Source organism: Pterocles gutturalis, unplaced genomic scaffold (genome assembly GCF_000699245.1).
Source record: "Pterocles gutturalis isolate BGI_N339 unplaced genomic scaffold, ASM69924v1 scaffold13222, whole genome shotgun sequence".
NCBI classification, from domain to species: Eukaryota; Metazoa; Chordata; class Aves; order Pterocliformes; family Pteroclidae; genus Pterocles; species Pterocles gutturalis.
The window spans coordinates 305-9631 of NW_010112910.1; the positions used below are offsets into that span (position 1 = coordinate 305).

At 37.2% G+C, this 9327-nt stretch overlaps 1 protein-coding gene across 1 annotated transcript in view; it reads left to right on the top strand.

Annotated features, from left to right (window-relative positions):
* Window positions 1–5013, top strand: part of SRP19 (signal recognition particle 19kDa) — a 5310-nt gene extending 297 nt beyond the window's left edge. Inside the window, exons 2-5 of the mRNA XM_010074249.1 lie at window positions 1148–1266; window positions 2284–2355; window positions 3536–3647; window positions 4679–5013. Coding sequence (XP_010072551.1) covers window positions 1148–1266; window positions 2284–2355; window positions 3536–3647; window positions 4679–4812 — 437 coding nt within the window. The 3' untranslated portion in view covers window positions 4813–5013. The remainder of the gene's footprint in view (window positions 1–1147; window positions 1267–2283; window positions 2356–3535; window positions 3648–4678) is intronic.
* Window positions 5014–9327: the final 4314 nt, after the last annotated feature.

The following is a 9327-nucleotide window of genomic DNA, read 5'->3' on the forward strand; positions in this document are numbered from 1 at the left end:
AGGGTCACAGGGGAAGGTTATTACAGAGCGTTTGTTGGAGTGGGAGGTTGAGGTTGGCAGTGTCTGATTCTGGAGTGCTTGAAGATGTACTGTCCTGTCAGTGCTGTCATCCTGTCAGATGTACCGTTCTTTATTTATTGTGTCATTTAAAGCTGAGAAAGGTAAACTGAGCAAAAGATGGTGGTGGTCAGGGTAGCATGTTGGTGGTTTTGAATGTTAGTAATGAGACTGAAAATTCCCTGTGCAGAACTCTGCTACTTTCACAGAAGTGCTAGTTGGCTCATAAAGAGGACTGCAGCTAATAGGGGAAAATACCACTGCAAAGGTATTTAGGAGAAGAGTAATAAGAGTTGAGATGATGGAGGCTGGTTTTAGAGGCAGCAAGAGATATTTCTTGGGAGACAGTAAGGATCAGTTGTCCATATGAGTCTCCAACTAACTGAAATTAGTCAGCTCCAGATTATTTGCTCACTTTCTGCTTCCCTGTTTTATAATGCTTCATAGCTTCTCATCCAGATGAAGACATTTTTCAGCCTCTCCTTGTAGGCCTCAGGTAGCTGGGTTTTTATTGTCTGATAAGTGTAATTGAGGTTCTGTCACTCTTGTCCCCTGTATGTGTTTGGCAGGTTTAAATCTACTGAAAAATCTTAAGCAAGTTTCTAAGCATAGTTTTTCAGAGGCTTTATAACTTACCCAAATCTGGGTTGTTCTGTGTGAGTAGGAGAAAAATCCATAGCAAAAAAACCCTCCTGCTTTTTGCTTCTATCAAGAACTTAGTCAGCAATTAGTATACTATAACCTTTTAAGAAAGCCTTCTTTAATTCTTTTCAGGGATATGTGTATGTTTTCTTCTAGGTTTCAGGGGTTTAAGATATGGCTTAAAACATTCTATTTCAACCTTATTATTTTCTCAAGATAGATAGTGCTGTCCTTTGTACACACTGTGCCCCAAAAAGTGGTGTCATGCAAGGAACATTTCAGCCAAATGGACATGCAGTCTCCTGGATAACTCAAAATGGGGTTTCGCAACATCTTACTAATTGGTCTAGGGAAAATAAATAATTCTAAGTTGCTGTGGAAACTTCTGTGTTGTATTAATGAGATTTATTTATTATTTTACTAGGGAAATATTGTATAAACAATTGAGGAGTTGATATTATTTACTTAAACTCACTGTTTTCTCTTTTTAGATTCATCTGCATTTATCCAGCATATTTGAATAACAAGAAGACAATAGCAGAAGGAAGAAGGATACCTATAGACAAAGTAATTTTGTGGGTGACAGGGAAATAAGATGTTTTGTTTTGCTATGCAGTAGTGTGTAGAGAAATGGAAAATAAATCTCAAAGCAGGTGATCTTTCTTATCCCCATGGCAAGTAGCTCAATAATTGGAAATTACAGTGTATTTGAAGATGACCTAGTGTCAGCATGTGAATTTGGTAGAAGAGCAGTGTGTTTAAGTGTCTGCTTTGTTGTGAGCAGCACCTTTGGCAACGAGGTGAAATAATGAGAAACTTAATGCGCTTAACCTCCTACATAAGTAGTTTGCCAAACTTGGAAGTGATGCAGCAAAGAATAGGTAGATAATGATTGTTTGCTTGGTGACTGACTATACACGCCTATGTTCTGTGCCCTGTCCCCTTTCCTGCTGTCAAAGATAGAAGTTAGAATGCATGTGGCACATAGACTTGGTAGTCGTTATTGCTTTTAATATGTCCAGAAATTGTCTCAGTCCTTTATAACAATTTTCACAAGCAGTGCTGGGAGTATAAAGGGTTTTTCTCACTGCTTAGGTTTGGGGTGTTCTGATAATAGTTAAAAATATAATTTTCCCTGAGCATGCAGGTTGCCAATCAAAGATCTATCTGTAGGAGGAATCAGCTGCCCTGTACCTAAAAAGTTTCTAACCTTTTCTCCTTCAGTCCTTGCTGTAAGTTTGCTGTTGCTGATTCATGGTTTTTGGGGTTTTTTTGTAGATATAATAGATGTCACTTCATTTCAGTTCTTTTTCCTAAGCAGTTCTTTTACTTGCTCCCCTGTTGTAGTGAATTCTGTCTCATCTGCTTCCTGTTCTACTGATGTCTTATCTCTTTTTTTTTTTTAATATTTTCTAGACTGTAGGGGTGCTCACAGATTACTTCTACAGCAGATTTTTCATCATTTGAAGTACCTTCTCTTTCCCCGTCTCCTTTTTCTAGTTATAGAGTGGGAAAGTGCTAACTATTGCTGTATAGGTAGTTCATAATTGAAGATTAATTAACTGTAATACATTGTTTCAATAGGCTGTTGAAAATCCCACATCTACAGAAATCCAAGATGTCTGTGCAGCAGTTGGATTCAATGTGCTATTAGAGGTAATTAAAAAAAAAAACACAAAAAGCCTTGCAAACTTGTTATGTGTCTCTGTTCTTCTTTCATTGTATCTTTTCTTACAGACAGGATAAATTACAATTGAGCAGGTTTTGTTATCAGACAAGATACTTGCTTCCTTGGGTAACAACTTACCATAACGGTGAAGTAAATGTTGGAAAACTGTACAAGGCAGGAATAACCCAGATCTCTGAGATTATGCCACTTTTGAGCTTCTAAAAAGATTACTTTTAATTTAACTGTCATTTTGAGAAGACTATCATGGATGCTTAAAAATGTGCCACAATAAAAAACTAATTTTGCAAGGTGCAACTCTGAAAATGAAGCTTTTAAAAAAGCATATTTTTAATGGAAGTTAATTTCCTTTTGGCATGAGTGTCCAATAGGAATAGGATTCTGATGCTTGAAATCTTAAGGGTCCTTTGGAGTTATGTTTTAGCCATCAGATGCTAATTTTTTACTTCAATACCTGCTTGCTCTTTAAATAGTTTAAGTTGGTTACTTTTTTCTTAGGGAATGTGTCTGGGTTTCTAGAGAGGTAATTTTTCAGTTTGTTTTCTGGAGTAATTATTAATTTAAAATACTGTTGAATTTTCTATCACTTCTTTACTAAAGAATTTAAGTTCTCATTTAGGAGTGTGACCGGTATCCAAAAACCAGTACAAAATCACTTTGCTTTTCAGAAGTTGAATATATTGCTGTTGGTGCACACCAGCCTCTGAAATAGCCAGTACCAGTAAGAAATCTGTAACATTTTAAGAAAAATGAGGGCTATGAATGTCCAAAAGCAGTGGGCTTTAGACCGTGACCTACTGACATACTGTCTTTAGGTGTCCAGAAGGGTTTGTGGCTGTGGAGATGAAACAAAAACCTGCATCACTGTGGTCCAGACTGGTGGGGAAGTAGAACAGTCCCTGTAGCAGGTTACTCACTGAATTGTTCAGTACCAGTAGCTGTTTGCAGCAGTGCTTCTGAAAAAGTTACGCTGTAGCTTTGGATGCTACTGCAATGGCTCAATGGTGGGTGACACTGTTGGAGAGCTACAGTTATGGTTCACATACGTTCAGAATTCCAGGCTGCTATGACTTAGATCAATTGCCTGACAAATATTACAGAAAATTATTCCAGTGCTTATTATAATAAGTTTTTCCTGTTGTATGTCAGAAAAATAAGATGTATCCTAGAGAGTGGAACAGAGATGTGCAGTACAGAGGTAGAGTACGAGTCCAGCTCAAACAAGATGATGGCAACCCATGTTTACCTCAGTTTCCAACACGTGAGTAGCGTATCTGGTTAGGCACTTTATTTGTTAATAAAATCTGTTTTGTTATATTACCAAATTGTTTAATTAGTTTTAATATTATAAATTTTATGACTTTACATTAAATCTCTTTGCCTGTGTAAGTAAACCAAGTCAAGTTGGTGGTGTGTGAGCACTGAGCAGAGTTTGCAAAATGCAGTTGTCTTTGATCCTGCTGTTTCTTCAGCACTTGCATTGGAGGGAATTGTGGTGAGTGTTGTGTGATTGCTATGCTGAACAAAGCAGACATTCAGTTTTGCCTTACTGTTTTGCTGACAGTTAAAATGGAGGATTTGATATTAAAATGGCTAACTTCCACTTTTTTCTTAGGGTACACCCGTCAGCTAGGCATAAGTGGGGAAGACAAATTGATAAAATAAAATACTGAGTTCAGCTGAGTTTTCTCTTGGCCATTATAATTAACAATGGAGCAGCTCCCTTTAATTAATAGTAATAGTTCATCTTGAATGACAAGTAATTTAGTCTTTTGCATTTTTCCTGAAAATTAATCACTGTATAAAAGGGAATCAAATATATACCTGAAGAAGTGTATATCTTAAGGAAAAAAACAAGAACACTGAATCTAGAGTAGCATAAGAGTGGTGTTAGTCAGAAGGAGATAATTTTCAACTATATTCCTGCTTGAAGACAGCAGTGCCTTTCTGAAAATGCTTGTAGCTTTTGCCTGGTCATTCTGACCCAGGAATTTTAGGCCACTAAGAGTTGAACGGAAGAAGTAACAGGAAGCATGTAGGTATTTCAGAGATTGTCAGGTTATGTGCCTGATCCTGTCTGCTGTGACATTTATCAGTCCTGCACTTTTTTTTTTTTTTTTAAAAAAAAAGAGGTTGAGAAGAATTTTTCACAAACTTCTAGTTACACAGGCAGAGGAAGCAGGTCTCCTAGGCTTTATATCTAGTTTGAGAGAAATCTAAAGTGGAGCTGAATTTTCTAACTTTGAAAATGATGTGAATGTTCTTAACATTGATCTCTCCCTGCATTTTTAGGTAAATCAGTGATGCTGTATGCTGCAGAAACCATTCCCAAACTGAAAACAAGAACCCAAAAGATGGGAGGTAGTGATCAAAGTCTTCAGCAAGGAGAGGGAGGCAAGAAAGGTAAAGGGAAGAAAAAGAAATGAGCTCACATCTGGAATAATTGCTACATCTCATAGTTCTACTTACGAGAAATATGGATGGACACATTACTTGCTGCAACATTGAAGCAAAAGATAAGAGCAAGATATAAACAGGTGAAGCTGAGTAGAACAGCCTGCTTTTCTTGGAACTGGAATGCATGTACCTGCCTTGCATCTGTGTAACAATAAATCTGTTTTCACGCACAACTTGCAAGTTTGAAGCTAGCATCCACTTTTAAAAGTGGAAAAACATAAGCAAATGGGGTGGGTGGGAGAATTATTATTTCCAGAAAGAATATGCAGCTTTTGATAATAAATATTCTTATGCAGACTAGATAGCTGAAAACTGGTTGCCTTAGTAAGCCATGTATCTATGCTAGTGAAGTGGTTGTCTTAATTCTGGAGAGTCTTCATCACTAACAGAAAAAATGTAAATCAGTGAAGTTATGGCTCTGTAAACTTCCCTTGCTAATAATCTTTCACAACTGTCAAGTGTACTAATAAAGATGACGTGTTAATTTTTAAAAAATGTAATTTTACAGCCAAAAGTGTAAATTTTTCTTCTACAGCCTGTTGTAAAGAAGTCAGTGACATATACTGTGAGGATAATTTGTAAAGTTTTAAGATAATTTGAAAAAAAACAGCTCTCTTTTATGTCTTTTATAATATGGGGAACTATATTATCCTATTTTTGGGTTGTTTTTTGAGAACTTAGGAAACTTGGTCTAATTTTCTCCCTGCCACATCCTATCACACGTCTGAGGCTTGCAGTATCTGGTAACTTAAAATATATATATTTTTTTTATATATAGTCCACAGACAGAGACAGAAAGTTATTTGGAGAAGATGAGTTAGTCAGAACAGCTGTCCAGTAGCAAGGCTCCTTCAACATAATTAAGAAATGTACTGTGCAAGTTAAATGAGGGATAGTTTAGTATAAGGACACTGAAAAAGAAGCAGCTGTACCTGTTTTGAGTTTAAAAACAAAAATCCTGTGTGATTTTTATAATCCTTACTTTATGAAAACAAAGTCAGTTGAATGCTTTCACAGATGACTTCTGGAAGCAAGTAATCAGATTATTTTGATAAATTTTTCATGTGGCAATATTCTCTTCCAGGATTTGTCTATCAGGTATGCTATTCTATGGGATCACCTCTTTCCAATTTTAAAGATAAAACAGCATTCAAAATGTATCTAGACCCTTAATGACTATTCTAAAGTAATGAAACTTGGTAAAGTTCTTGATGATGATATCCCTACTAAAGTTACTTGTGCTTGTAGTTTGAGTTTTCTTATGGTCTTATATTTATTTTTCCACTGAACTGCATCTTTTTCAAATAGATGATGAGTTAATAGTGCTCCTTGAAGTCAGAGCTGATAGTGCAGTGATGTAGAGCCCCTGACTTGTGAATATTTCAAAGTCAGTTGCATTTCCTGTCTGTAATACTTTGTAAGTGTGGTTCTTGTGTTGCATTGTTTAATGCAGGAGGATGTGTTCTCATTCTCACTGCAGTTGTACCAAATCCAAAAGCTGTCATGACAAGAGTTCCTCAGGCCAAGCCTTGTACCAGTGTGAGAGCAGCAGTATCTAGGTTCCCTAAAATGGAATGGCTTAGGAGAAGAAATCCTGTGTTCTAAGGCTGTTATAGTCCATGGACATATACAAATGGCTCTTTTTTTCTGCTGCTGTACCAGTGTACACAAGCTACCTCTGGCATGTCTGTCCTTGAAATCGCACCTAAATTTTGGGTAGTTAGTTAAGTAGTATCTCTGTGAGTTGATGGAATGCAGGGTAGGAACAGCAGGAACAGGTGTCATCTGAAAGTTTTTTGTTAGAGAAACAACTCGACATGGTCAAAGGTTAGTTACATCCACCCTATAAGCTAGGGAAGTACTACAGGTTAGTTGCAGCATGGGGAAAATTACCGAATGAGGTATGCAAGCAAGAGTGGAAGATAGCACTTGTGATACAAAAGACTGTAACTGCCCATGGATTGTGGGGTTCTAATTATTCCTGGCTTCTCCTGAGTGCCTAGTAATTTTTCTGAAACTTTATTTAAAATAGAGCAAGAGTTCTGTGAAAATTTGTACCAGATAACTCAGCTCCCTGATGTTAAGTGGAGGGGAATGATTCCAGCCAAGTCATGATCATATTATGCCCAAGTATTGTAAGTCAGAACTTGAGACTACTGACAGCTGAAAAATGTGGAGGTTAAGTCTCATGGGATATCTGTTTACAGTGTCCAGAAATTAAATATCTCAAGAACTTGTCTGTGCTATGGTATGTAGGTTGAGAAAGAATCTTGGTGGCATTGCTTACCAAAAATTTCCCAAAGAAAGAATGCAGAATAGTAAAGTTCTTTCAATGTGTAAAGATCTTCCAAAAAAAAAGACTGAGAAAGATTTCTGGAAAGAGTAATATTGAGCTGAAATATATAAAACTGTGATTTAATCAGATTACCAAAGAAAGCTCTATGGGTATTTTGGGTAAAGCTCGCATTTTTTAAGCAAAATGTGCACTGCTAGGAAAATGGGATGATTACTACCATTAGGGAGTGGAAATCTGATTCTCCTAACCCCTGCCTGCTTACCTCCACATCTCTAAATGAGTTCATTATTTTGCTTTTTTTATTTCGGTCTGGCTTTAGAGTAAGAACACTATGTGAGCAATATTTGTTCCTAAATGAGGCATCAGAAAGTTAAACACAACTTCCTCTTTCCTGACAGGATTAAGCTTATAAACCAGACTTTCATTTTTGTATTTCTGTTTTTTTAATAAACTGGGTTCCTTGGAGGTTTGAAAAGAAGCAGGTCAGGGTAGTAAGTCTTTCCCCCTTTTCCAGCACATTTCCCTTCTCCCCTTCACCCTCAGTTCCTGGGAACAGGGAAGATGGTTAGAGGCTATTGTGGGACTGGAAGTAGAGACAAGGCTACCATAAAAATACAGAAATACTGCACCTGTCAGTCTCAATGCCATAAAAAAAATTTTTTTAAGGAAAAACTGGGGGATAATAGATGTATTTTTATTTCAAATGTCCTGCTTTTACACTTCTCTGTGAGAATTTGCTTAAGCAGTGTAGTTACTAAAAAGACACTAAGGTCTATCGTTTCCTGTCAGTGGCAATATTAACAAAGATGTGTCACTGAGCAGGAATTTACCCTGCATCTGAGATGGAGCAATATGGATATTGAGATGGTGTCTTTCCAGAAGATACCACTCTAGATATTTTTTATTTTCCTATACTGTTTTTTGGATACCTAGAGAAAGATTAAACATTTGAAATGGACATGAGCTCAGAGTCCTTATAACAAACTTTATAACGATTTCTGTGTAAGCAATAGATGGGAACATTGACACTGGGCATTAAGCAGATCTGAACACACATGCAATCAACAAAGGAATGAGTAAAAATGCAAATTCAGCACTGTTGTGAGATAGATATTTATTCTCTCAGCTGTATGGAATAGGGCATGTAGCTGCTGTAGCAGAAGACAGTCATCATTATTCAGTTCTTAATGTAAAGAAAGTGAGTTTCAAAAGGTTGTTTTCAAATGTGTTTTAACTTGGGAAGTTACAATAATGTATGACCATAGGTAGTTCTCCACTTTCAGCCATGAAGTAAGTTTCTCAAAGAGCAGCTCCGCGAAAAATAGCTGTTCTTAAAAAACCTGCCTGTGTATATCCTGTTCCTTCTGTGCACTTGACAGAGCCTTTCAGCCAGAACTCCCTGTTGGGGCAGCATATACATCTGGGATGTTCTGTGTGCTATCCTGAGAGCATGAAAGATGGTGTGGCTCCCTTGTTTCCTTCTCTATCTGTAGCTGCAGATGTAGCTGTGTGGAATGGGAATGGGATAGAAGACAGTAGAAGATAACAGGAGTAGAATAGTTTTCATTTGGAAGGAACCTGCAATGATCATCTGTCCCAACTGCCTGACTACTCCAGGGCTGACTAGAAGTTAAAGCATGTTATAAAGGACATTGTCCAAATGCCTCTTAAGCACTGACAGGCTTGACTGAAGCCTGTTCCAGTGTTTGGCCACCCTCTCAGTAAAGAAATGCTTCCTAATGTCAAGTCTGAACCTCCCCTGGCACAGCTTTGAGCTGTGGCCACATGTCCTGCCACTGGATACCAGTTATTACCTTCTTCCTGTTACCTACTGGCCTCTATGGGGTTATTTTACCTCTTAGGATAAAATAACCTCACTTTTCAAAGGGTTTTTTTTTTTCCTCTAAAGAAAAAAAGACAATACAAATACTCTTAATCTATTGCTTTATAACTTTTGAGCCTGTCAAGTCAGTTGGTTGCCATGATAAAAAAATGTAGAGGTCTCAATAAGTTCCTGTAAATCATGAAGCTAAGTGGTCAAATTAGAAAATAAGACTATGTTAATGCATCATCCAGTGAAGAAACTGTGTATGTCCCAGATGGGACAAGGAAAGGCAAAGAGAATGAATGTTTATCCTTTCTGTCTGGCAGTTTGCTCTGACCAAACAACATTTATTATGCTGGGTGT